This window comes from Hirundo rustica, chromosome Z, assembly GCF_015227805.2.
Source record: "Hirundo rustica isolate bHirRus1 chromosome Z, bHirRus1.pri.v3, whole genome shotgun sequence".
Taxonomy (NCBI): Eukaryota; Metazoa; Chordata; class Aves; order Passeriformes; family Hirundinidae; genus Hirundo; species Hirundo rustica.
In genome coordinates, this window is record NC_053488.1 from 8,566,387 (window position 1) to 8,579,431 (window position 13,045).

The 13,045-nt window shown below is 38.0% G+C and overlaps 1 protein-coding gene across 1 annotated transcript in view; it reads right to left on the reverse strand.

The window, feature by feature from the left end:
* MAST4 (microtubule associated serine/threonine kinase family member 4) overlaps nt 1–13,045 on the reverse strand; it is a 278,078-nt gene that overhangs the window by 192,398 nt on the left and 72,635 nt on the right. Inside the window, exon 3 of the mRNA XM_058423983.1 lies at nt 9,595–9,716. Coding sequence (XP_058279966.1) covers nt 9,595–9,716 — 122 coding nt within the window. The remainder of the gene's footprint in view (nt 1–9,594; nt 9,717–13,045) is intronic.

The window sequence follows — 13,045 nt, forward strand, 5'->3', positions numbered from 1 at the left end:
AAAGCAACATCATGCTAGGAATGTTTGTTCAGGATATGCACCACTTCAGCTGTAGGCAAGTTTGCTTACTTAACTTGATTTTTTTCTCCCTCATTTACAGCAGGGCAATATCATAATTCAACTTTGTTTCTTACTACCTTCATCCCCTCTCAAATAGACAGCCTAACAGACAGAACAAGGAATCTGTGGTCAGCCAAGTGTGTATTATTACTATGAAATTATTCCAGGCCAACCATCATTTCTGAATTTAACTGACCAAATACTGAGTATCTTCCATTGTACTACATAATTGCAGCTATTCTGCAACGATCAAGAGGTTAAATGTATTCATGAGAGAGTAGCAGTTAACCAATCTCCTGCTGATTATTATATCTTTTACTCAAGTGACATTAGGTCAATTTGAGCACTTACCTAGTTTCTTAATCTTCACAATGCCATGGAAAAAAATCCTTTATAGATGCAATGATCTTGTTATACTATTGCTTTATTAGAAATCTGATAGAACTGGACAGAGATATATGCACCAATTGGGCATACTGTGATAAAAGAAAGGAGGGAAAAAAAAAAAAAAAAACCACCACCACCCACAAGACTTTCTATTTTCACTTAGATGACAACAGAGTTGATGCTAAAAATCATCACTCCATTGTGGCAGGGTACAGAAGAGGGAAGCAAACATGATGACCATGTCATGCCAGTGAAGCCAGAACAGTTTAAATCACTGTATATCAGAACAAGAATACTTACAGGTAAGGTCTGGTATGGTATGGTGTGGTATGGTAAAAAATATCAAAGTCCACATTCCCACCTCCATCCACAGGATGAAAGTGCATTTTACAGTAGCACATCTGGTTTCACATGAATGTACAAGAAAGTCTGACTCAAAAAACAGTGTTACAAATATCCAGCAGCACATGTCAAAGCCGAATGTGGCAGTCAACCCACTTAAAGTTTCAGGTCAGTAAAACAGCAGTTGCTTTTAAACCAAAAACTCTAAGAGATTAGAAGTAGCAATGTGCCATCCAACACAAAAGTACTCCCTTGTGTGTTCAGAAAAATTCCTGCTAGATACCTTTGCTTTGTGGAACTTAAAAAAAAACCAAAACAACACAGATCAATCAATGAGGAGGAATTTTCATTCCCATCAGACATCCTGAAAAACTACATTTCCCCACCCTGCTCCAGCGCCTGTAAGTCAGCAGTGTCATCCAACTCTGTTTGAGTCTCTTTGTTTTGAGAGCTACAGCTATCATCAGAACCATGGGAGTACTTCAGCTTGAGGAATGAGAGCTATTGTCTCCTCACTGTCTGCTTCCATCCTCTGATACCCTACAGTCCCTTTGCAAGTACCACAGGCATGAGAACATGTCACCTTACAGGAGGGAAAATAAAAATGGTACTTCATTAACTTAGATTTGTGACCTATTTAGTTATCTTTTAGCATAAGGATGATGCCCCATAGCAAAAAAAAAAAAAAAATAAAAAAATAAATTAAAAAAAAAAAAATCACAAAGGAATACACCTCATCAGCTTCCAAACAATCCCATCATTTAGGCCAAACTTTACTAGGAAGTTCAAAGAATTTTAGTATTTGCATTTTTGTCAACTGGAACTGCCAAAGCAAGGATCAAGTTTTCTATAGCAATAGCAGCACCAGGAAGAACGTTTTCACAAAGGTAAAAATTAAGTTTCTTAACAATACAGAGAATCACTATTAAAATTCAGGTCAGTGGGACAGTATCTTGTCCTCTACCATATTTTTTAAATTAATCAACCCATCATAATTATGCATGAGTACCAAATTCTTAAGAGTGCTAAGAACAGTCAAAGAAATTGCAGCTGCCTTATAAGAACACCAAGCAACACCCTAACCTACTACTGCTCACCCACACCACACAGGGAGCTCTCACTTTGAGGCTACCAACACCTCCCACTTCTGATTCTGAATGCAGACAGAAGAATAGACAGCGGCTTTCCTACAGTCAACGCATTATTCCCCATGCCCAGTTTATCTCAGTTTATTTTAAAGACAGAGCTGTGACTGAAATTAGTTTAAACTTTCATTATGTACTTCTGAAACTGGAAATCAGACCAATCAAATTAGATTTGTATATGAGCACACACTCCTCAAGCAAAGGAAGCCCCATTGCAACTTGTTTACTAATCTCTCATTAAATGTTAAAAACTATAGATGCATCAGTGTTTCAATTAATATGTTAACTGAGAGACAATGAATTCACAAGAGTCTGCTTTTTGCGACCAGAGGGAACAGGAGACAGCATGGAACTGGAGACAGCATTATGGTTAAATTTTCCTCAATCCTTCCAAATGTCAGTCATTTTTCTAGTTTCTTCCTGCACTTCATGTCCTTTCTAACCTCTTTATCCTCCTTCCATTTCCACACCTATAAAATTCTTTAAGGAGCTGCAGGAGCTTTTGATCTAAGGCCAAATAAGTTCATAATTTTATTCCTCAGTTTTATCCCTTGTTAATCACAGATTACAATTTTATGCAGTTATCCTCTAAGTAAAGTCCAACAATAAGCCAAGAAAGTTTTACTCCCGGAAAGGCATCTAAATTTCAAATACTATAAATGATTACACATTATTTTCTCCTGGTCAGACAGTTTACTACCAAACACACTACTCCTTTGTTTCTCATGTGGCCAATTCTACCTGGGTGAAAAGTTCACAGCCTCACTTTTCTAACACTTCCCACTTTCCCCACTTTCTGAATAATACTAGCAACACAATTCTAGATGACATTTTAAGATAACCATCAGATAACACCACACATAGACAACTCAAATATTACAGCAGACAAGAATAAGCCCTTATTCAGAGCCACTACTGACACAAAGTCAGAAGCTTCAGTTCCAGAGGTGATGCACTATATTTAACCTAGCTCACTGATCAAAACCATGTGGGTCCTACAAACCAAACAAAAATCTAGTAGAACAAAGACATCCTAAGCTGACAAAAAATTTAACAGCCCTAGATTCCTGATTATCTAGAACTAGAAACTGGTCTTAGTGAGCCTCTTCAACATTCAAGATAAGTCTCTCATGAAGGAACACTATTATATGGGACATCTGGAAAACAGAAGCATGGTACTCGGGCAAAACAGGGATGTATTGCTTAGCTCCTGCATGTATTTGATCTCCACTCATTCTGTACCATTAATAGGATACAGACGAGGGTTTTACCTACATTCAGCTCTAATAAACTGTGCAATAGCTCCTTTCAGTTCACTCTCATGCTCAGTACATCCTGTCAGCTGGAAGCTAACTGAGGCTGATGGGAAGTGACCTACTTCACCACAAAGGAGGTATTTTTGAAAAATACACTGCATATCATCACAGGACTTTTTAGCCTAGGTTAGTCTTCTCTGAGAGGTGATTATTTTACCTGCTTTTCCTATTACTCTTAAACTAATGCTAATTTGCTGCACAAGCTGTGTTCTCAATTCTGAGAAATCACAAGCTCTCTCTGGGGGAAATGTTAACCCCAGCCATCACCACGTCTGTATTTTATCTACATATAAGAATGAGCAAGAAAAGTGTAAGAATTAATAAAGCCACTAGTTTCAATCAGATGACTTAGGAAAGGATTCAGTATCTAGAATTCTGTCAAGCAACTGAATCTACAGTTTTGTTTCAAATTCAAGTACACCATGACTATTTTGAAAGCAATGACAGAGCCAAGTAGAGATATATTTATATCAAATTTATGAAAGAGAATACCAGTCACCAACTTCTTGCATCAGCTTGTCAAAGTATTATAGTTTCATGGGTCTGGACCAGGTCTACTCCAGCCTTTTGCTGTGTACAAATACAAAGCATAAGGGCGTATCTATGAAGATGCATGTTCGCCTCCCTCTTGCTAGTACTAAATTAGATCTATCTACTGGATTAGAACTGCAATCAAGTATTTGTTAAAAGGCAAATACAGAGAAAGAAATACGAATGCAAATACGTATTAATAGGTAAGGAATTAATGGAATATAATACACAAGGGAGAAAAACTCTCTAGTCTTAAAAGTTAGAAGCCATTGAAGCACAGAAAACCTGCTATCATTAGTTGACAATTTTAGCATTTCATGGGAACAAACCTCACATTTTAAAAAGATTTTCAGTAATTACTCTTAGATGTTAAGCTTTTTTTAAGTTAAACAAGAATATGGTGTTTGGCTTTATACAGTGCTTTAGCAGTCAAGCAATTTCCTCAGTTTCTTCAGTGTTTCGGAAGTCTTGCTAACTATTTTGGAGGAGATTTGAGATAACAAGCCAAGATTAGCTACTTTGGCAATTCCTATTATATAGTTTATTTGTGCTTCTCATAAGTGCCATCCTTGTACTTGCTCTGCATTAACTTTCAGAGTATTAATTAACTGCTCACACTCAAGCATTGAAAACATGAATCCCTGGACCGGAAGAACTAAAAGCAACCTAAGTTTCAGATGCAGCTTGCTTTTGCTTTCAAGAAGGTTTACTTAAAAATAAGTTCAGCTACACCTGATATTCATTAGATAAAATTGAACATGGACAATTAGTGATTTGAAAGATCTCCTACAATTCCAAAATAAAACATTTAAATAAAAGCCTTTTTTACATTATGTTGGTTGGCTAAGCACAACTGATACTGTCATTCACTTATCTAACCAATTAGTGCTTCTAAAGAATGCATTTTATTTGTTCACAATCATTTATTATCTATGCTGCAATTCTGCAGCTTCTCAGACAACAAATGGCTGTCTTACATCTGGGGAATAAAACACACAAAAGGGTGTTGGTGTGCTGTTTGAATACATGCAATAACTGGTAGTTAAGTTCTAATTAGCATAATTAGTTTTGAAACACTTCTCATAATAACTGTCAACATTATGTCAATTTAGCTGAAGTTAATGGCATATTTAACAAAGACACACTTACTCATTTTCAGTATTACATTATTTAAAAGAAAGGAAGAGGCTAAGCTCATTCTGAAGAAGTAGAACTGTTTTTCATAGACATTGAACATTTCCTATGTTTTGTCCCTTCAGCAATCCAACTTCTAAACCAGTACTTTATATAATTAGCCCCCTCCAGTTTCCATAAAACCATTCTTACAAATTAACACTTATAAAATGGCAATAAAAAGCAATCAAAGTACAGATGTTCGCAAATTCAGTCTTCCGTTGTTTTGGGGAAGGCAGTTTGCAGGGGGATGTCTGGTTTGGAGGGGGAAGAAATCAAAAGGTAAATCCTGTAAAAATAAAGTAGTATGCTAAAAAGTAGCAAATGTTTCCAGTCAGACAAAACTCCCTTCACTGCTCAGTAGGAAAGGGCATAAGAGATTCACAAAGGCCAGTTTTACGGCTTTTCTAGATTTGATGTTACTAGAAACCATTTTCAAGTACTAAAAGATGATCCATTATTAAAGTAATAGTCATCTACTGACATCTTTCACATTTCCAAGAAGGAACCACATGCCTTTCAGAGCCAGATTTACTTCATGCTGTATATTCATCTCACACAACAGAAGGAATAGCCAAGCTAAGCTCAATACTTGCCATAAAGCTGAAATCACACATCCAGTCTTGACTGAATTCAAAAGCCAAGTGTATTACGGTCTAATTATTTCATTTGAGGATCTTTGTTACAGTGTATTTTTATTAAGTGGATATTTCACAGAGCATGTTGCCACAAGTATTCATGAAATAGGCTCTCAGAAAGCTCTCTGGACTGTGAGAAACCTTTCTTGTGGCACAAAGGATTTTTTTTTTTTTTAATTTCTATAAATAGATAAACAAAATGAAAGACTTCCTGTTCCTTAAAGCAAGAGATTCCTTTTTTAAAAAAAAGTGGAAAAAAGCCACCATGCAGCCAAACAAGCAATAAATCAACAAAACCCAGAACAGGACTTTGACACTAAACCATGACAAAGCCAAATCTGAAGAAATTTTGCCCAATTAATTTGAGCAAATTACTTTCCTTTCATCTACACATTTATCAATATGTATCATAGAGGCACTCTATTTTTAGGTTTCCATTGTTGTTATATATGAAGCTAACTCGAAAACATTAAAATCAAGAATTTCATTCAATCTGTGTCGAACAAAATACCTAAACCAGTCATTAATTGCTGTTTCAGACTTGTTATTGTATTTTTAAGCATATCAGCTTATTACAATGAGAACTTCACAAACTTAGCCTTATTTCAATTTATTTTGAAGATTTTTCCAAAAATTCACACAGTAATAAATGGAAAAGTCAAAACAGTAAGTTTACAAATGGTTTTTGAAAATACTTATGGACTGATAAGTAAGTATACTTATAAGACTGATAAGGCAGGGGACTGATAGAGAACAGGAGAATGATCCCTAAACTTTGGACACTGAATGAGGCATCAACTTCACATCAACCCCCAATCCATCCTAACCTGAAAAGATGCCTGAAGTCGAGTGAGATGACCGACAGCCTACGGTGCATGGAGTCAGATAAACTAGCTATACCACAGTTTCCCTACACTCCTGCAAAACTCAGCACTGAGACATGCACTGAATGGCCTCCCACTGACCATGGAGAGGAAGAGACTGACCAGACCAACACGGCCCATAAAAACAATCTAAATCAGAACCACTTCGCAAGTCAGCTTTCCCTTTCTATTCAGTGTTGAAGACATTCTGCATCATTTTCTCAATGTTTTTAAGTTCACACTGATTCTCTGCGCAGACTCCCATCGTCTGTTTCACCACCACAGAATCTGTCATAGGTGTTTCAAAAAGCTCATGACAGAAATTGAAGAGTAACACGATTATCTCTGCCTCTGAACTGCAGGGGGACCTCACTGCATTCACATCTCCCTCATGAGGGGAAGAGGAGGGGCAGGCACTGATCTCTTATCTCTGGTGCCCAGTGACAGAACCTGAGGGAATGGCCTGAAGTTGTAACAGAGGAGGAGGTTTAGACTGGATATCAGGAAAAGGTTCTTCACCCACAAGGTGGCTAGGCACTGGAACAGGCTTGCCAGAGAAGTGGTAACTGCCTTCAAGTATTTGGACAATGCTCTCAGGCACATGGTGTGATTTATGGGGTTGTCCTCTGCAGAGCCAAGAGCTGAACTTTATGATCCTTCTGGGTCCCTTCCAACTCAGATTATTCTGTGGTTCTGTGAATTAAAGGTCCATATCAAATCCAGTACACTACCCATCCATCACAAAATCAGCCTTCTCCTATACATCTTCAACCCAGTTCTGCAGGTCTACACGGAAACTGTATTTTTAATTTATAGTCCAACTGCCTATACTACAGGAGTTAATCATGCATAGCTATTGAACTCTATCTAAAGCAACACCTGCAGCATTTTAAATCAAAATTCTGTAAAAAAACCCAAAACCTATCATTTCCCATAGAAAGGTTTTACACCTGTGAACCAGTGCAAGATTTTGTGAATTTTTAATAAATTATCGACAGAGCAAGAAAAAACATAGTATGTTTTTTGTGCTCTTTTTTTTTTGCACTAAACACAAGCATGTATCTTTGACCTGTTCACTTGTCATTCTTGTCTGTATTGGCTCACAATCACTATTCAGTCAGATCCATATCAACCCAAGTGAGAATGAGTCATTCTAATAAAAGAATTAATAACAGGCCAATCATTTTTCAGATGAGTGAGACAATACATTTAAAGGAATTTCATCTCAGACTGTGAACCGCTACGTGAAAATTCTTCATAAAAATCTCTTCTACATAAGGGTAAACGCTCTCCTAAGTGTGATTAAAAGCTCCAATTACTAGACTCTAACAATAGGCCTCCCAAATTCAATTCTGCTAAATCACAGAATCAAGGAGAAAAGTATGCAAGGAGAGGGAGTGATCTCTGACTTATGGCTCCTTTCAAGCAAAGACCAGAGTCCTTCAAAAGCCAGACAGCAAAGTATTTGTCAAAGGAGGCTCGAGAAGAGCTCTGCCTATGTGACACTAACATTAACCTCCCTAGGAGGAAAGTCTGATCAGCAGTTCCAGATAAGAAATAAATACTTCTGAGGAACCTGCGCCTCCACCCTGTGCACAATCTGCTCAGATCTGCTTAGATGGCTCTTGCGTGCTTTTGCACCAGCATGAAAGAAACTGCAGTCAGGCACAGATAAAAGATGTGGAGAGACAGGAAGGAAGAAGTATGTGGCACACAGACGTGCCATAAAACCATATAGGTGATGAGTTAAAGGGCCTCAAGGAAGCAAGGCTCACTGAATTTTTCATTAGTCTATTGTTTTATGACGATTTGAAATACTTACCATCGAAGCAGCGCTGCATCTCCTTCTTCCTACAGTTTAAGCATCACATCAAAATAAAGGCACAATACTGCTAGCAGCATGCCCCCTAATAGTTGTGTAGATAGAAACAGACCATCAAAAATTCAGTTAATTTGGAAGAAATATTTTTTTTATTCCCAAATATAGAAAAGAAGAAAAAATGTGGGTTTAATGCAATTTAAAATAATTTCTGACCATTCATCTACTTTCTTTTTCATTTCAATATATATAATCCAAATACTTCATTCACAATTAACAAGATACACAGGTTGACACTTAATTCCCTGGAAAATATTAGGGTCCAAAGAATAGAACTTCCAACAAAATTAAGTATTTGTACTACGCATGGAGTCCAAAAAGCCGCATCTGCCCTAAGGAGACACAAACAGTACCATCACCAAGCAGAAGCCAGGATTAGATTTACATGTGAAGTTTAGTTGCATTTGAAGTGAAATACTACTTCAGACAGATCATGGATAAAACAGCCATCTACCTATCAACATGATATGAAAAAGTGTCATGGTGATATCTGTTCTGCACTGGCTGACCACAGCTGCCTTCAACCTGAATACTGTGTTTAAAAAAACCCAAAACAAATCACAAAATAAGCTTCCCCTAGAAAGCAGACATGGATCAACAAAGTTCTAATGACCAGCAAAAGGCAGGAGAGGGGGGAGGCAAAGCATTAATATTTTTTTTTTTCTTTCTTTATGCAAGAAATATATTATCATAAGTCTTTGAAGAAAAGTACAGGCTAGTACACAGGGCCCTGCATTAACGTCAACACTTCTCAAGATAATATACAGAAACACAAAGCAGTAAAATAGATGCTTGAAAACAAAAAGCTGAAAGTTCAAGTGTATGATGCATCTCTGCCCCTTTCTTTTCCCTTATCATTTGATCCAAAAGACTTCATTAAACTCATGCTTCATATCTATGTCCTCATGAGGACAAAGTACTTCAGGAACTGGAAACAGGCATTGACAGAAAATAATACTCAGGAGAAAGGCCAGTTGCCTTCTATTGCTTGCCTTCTTTTTCAGGAAAGAAACCATTTAAATGTAAACAGCTATATTAACGCAACATTCAGCTCAGGCTTTACGCAAAATGCAGTAACCCAATTCAGGTTACTGCTACCATAAATGTTATTCAGCTGCACTCAACATATTAAGTAATGTTGTGTGTAGGCATGCATTAGATACTTTTAAAATGCAGCTTAAGGAGGAGAGATTCCTCACACCAACAGACACAGATACGATTTTTTTGGTACATTTCTAGCATCGAAAAAAAATTACTCACCAAACTAGCAGTGAGTGAAGGTGCTGACTGTCCAAGGGTCTGGTAGCGCATCCGAACAAGATTAGTGGTTTCTATAGGTTGCCACAGCTGCTGTCCAGTTGCACTGGGAAGCAAGTATTTGCCTGTCAAGTTCAGAAAGAGTCAGTTAAAATAAGAGATGTTGCAGTTGAGGCAATGCAATGGACAGTTCACTGTAATGCTCTTGCCGCTGTAAAACATCTTTCACTGCCACCCTGACCACAGCTGATTCCAACAGAATTCCTGTCATTCACTTGTTAGTCCTTCACACCAGCCTTCCACTAGATACAGTTCTCTGTCCTCAAAACCATATGTACCTTTTTTCTACACAGAAACACATTCAAAGCAGCAACAGATGCAAACATCTAGAATACTAGTTCTGAACCAAAAGAAACTTAAACTCTGAAAGATAGTCAAAAATTAAGACAAACTAAAAAAAACATATTAAGGAATATTCCTCTATTTAGCCCTTGAAGGAATAAGGTTCTGAGCCAGAAGGACAAAGTGAGATTTACTGGAATAAGACACCATGTGGACAATTACATCGTTTTGCTGGTGAGGACTATTCTGCTTCTCTTCCAGAATTCCTCATAATCTACCTAACATCCATCACTCAGTTCCCAAGAATCTTTGGCTATCCAGTGTCCCAAGGGAGGGGAGATGACCAAGGTGCAGCCCAGCCGTTCCTTAGCAGTGCTCACATGGGGCTCTCAGTGCCTGTGCTCTCTGCTCAGTGGTGTCACTTGGGCAGGACAGCGCCAGCCCAGGGCCACACTCCCCTACACAGCGTGACACCACTCAGTCAGGATTGTCTCCCTACAGGTACTAATGAGGCACACAACACCTCCAGCTCATGAAGCCTGAGCTACAAACTAGCAGCAAGGAGAGTATTCGGGGAATTATACTAAGATGACAAGCACATATCAATACTGTTAATTTCTGCTTACTTTCGGCCACTGTCAAGAAACAGGACAACAGGCTATATACTGGTTTTGGCAATATGTCCACCTAAAGTTCTTACTTATCTCTGCAAACTATGCAGAAGTGAGACAATCACATTACTAAGGCAACTGACTTCTCTTGGAACACCAATAATTTAATGCAAAGCAACAATTCAGAAGACTTCTTATTTTTAATCAAATCTCAGTTCAAAAACACAATACAAGATCTTGACTGAACAGATCAAATGAAAAACATCTCCAAATATATGGCCTAAACATTTGTTTCCCGACATTATTAAACCCCACTTCATTTATCTTGTAATCTCAAAGCAGCTAAGCCGTGGCTATGTGCATGACCACTGACAAAGAATGTGTACCTCAGTACATCAGCACAGGTTTACCAAGAAATCAAAAGCCTCAACTTCATAATTTTATTTGAACAGTAGATCCACAGAGAGTTGCTGAGGTCTCTGGGAAGTGACTGTCTCGGAACATAGAAGTTCCCAAGCAGCAGCACAGGGTCTTCTAACACTTTCCAATTAGTCTTCCAAATGTGCTGTTGTTCTTTGTTACACCGGTAAAGTGGAACCCATAAACATTTTATAACCCAATTTGCTAACAGCCTGCCCAAGACTGGAAGAAAAATGTACAACAAATCTGTGGTTTCTTGCCCAATTATCTAGGATAACTTTTCCCAGAACTGGAAAACCTGAATTAATTTCCCATCTGCTCTTTCTGCCTCTTTCTATGAAATTTTGGTTCTCTTTTTGCATTAGGCTCCCCTCATCCTCAACTAAAAGGGTGCCATAAAAAGCTTAAGGCATTGATTGCAATATACACATCTTTGATATTCCATTTATGTCAATCCTGAAATATATCAGTGACATATGCAGTCAGAGAGAGCTTTGTATCTATCACCTCAAAAGGTTAATTCCTTCTCATCTGTACAGGAAAAAGAGAATTAAGAAGTGACTGCAAAAAACTAAGTTACACAAACCTTCCATTTAAATAGGTATGGTTTACTTCTTTAATGCTTTCTGCATAAAAAGAGGTCTATGACTTTTCTTTCCTTCATTTTTGACTCTACTTCTCAGACACTGGTAAGATGAAGTTCTCAGAGAAGGGTAAAATCAAATATTTCCTAGTGTTGAGAGTCAGACGTTTCCAAACTTCCAGCATGTCTGCACATCCAGACAGCTCCAAACAAGCCATCAGCAAAATGCTTCAGCAATACCTATTTTGTCAAGTAAACATAAAATACACATAACTCCACCAGAAATTCTGTATTAATCCACTCTAGAAGCCATTAGGAAAGTTACGTTAAATAATTTTCAACTTCATCACTATAGAATAATATTAGGGCAATTTATCCTCAAAGAAATCAATATTTGAAAAGCAGTAAGTGTTCCCCTGATCCTTTCAAGAAAGAGAAAGGCTCATTCTATTAAAGTTTGTTGTAACATTGGGAAACATCAGCACTCTTTGGTTAACAAGTGCACTTTCTCATAGGCTGCTGTGATTTAGGAATGTTATTTCCCAACTTAGTTTCCCCAGTAAAAACAAAAACCGTTAAACTGCTCCTCTCTCACTCTAGTAGGACACAAAAAAGGCAGAGATCAAGGATTGAGGTAAGGACATTTACTGGATACAGCAATGAGGTAAGAAAATGAACAGCAACAACACTAAACACAAAAATGTACACAAAAAGAGGGTTATTTACAAGCAAAAATGCTCAGCAAGTCCAGGACAGCAAAAAACAACGCCGGACAGACCCTCCACCCACCACACTTTCTCCAGGATCAGAAAGAAACTTCTTTCTTCTTGGCAGCAAGAGAAAGAGACCCTTTTCCTTTCCTCCTCCGCAATGAGATAAGACAGTAATGATAACATTTGGGTCTTGGCCTTGCCCACTCAGCACAGCACATGGCAGCCCAGAACTCTCAGGCTCAGAGACCCAACAGGCTCAGTCAGCCTCCCCTGCAGCCAGGACTACAGCACACACCACCACATCCGGTACCAAAAAAAAAAGAATTAACTCTGTCCTGGCCAGAACTAGGACATGGGGTTAAAACCAGTCTCAAATCCACCATCAGACACTAGGCCCTTCCCAGGCTGCACTAATTTTCATTTCATATGAATCCCACTTGAGCTTCCCAAGAAAAAGGATGGAAGGCAACCATTTGCATTTAGTACACAAATTGACATTGTTTTGTTTAAGTCTGGATCCCCGAGGTAAAAAGGTTTAAATAACAAGACAATTTAGTCTAGAAAGATATATGAGAGATAAGTGCTATTATTAATGCTTTTTGTTGTAAATGTGCATCAGATCCAAAATCTGTAGGGCTAATATTGTCTGTGCCTTACCATGTGCAGGGCATTCTAACAGCCACCTTTACTATCTGTCCTTTACAGTAATCTATATTTAGTCTGTTTTTATCTTGCTCAGACATCTGAAAGAAAGTCTAAGACATCTTGATACAGAGGCTAGAGGA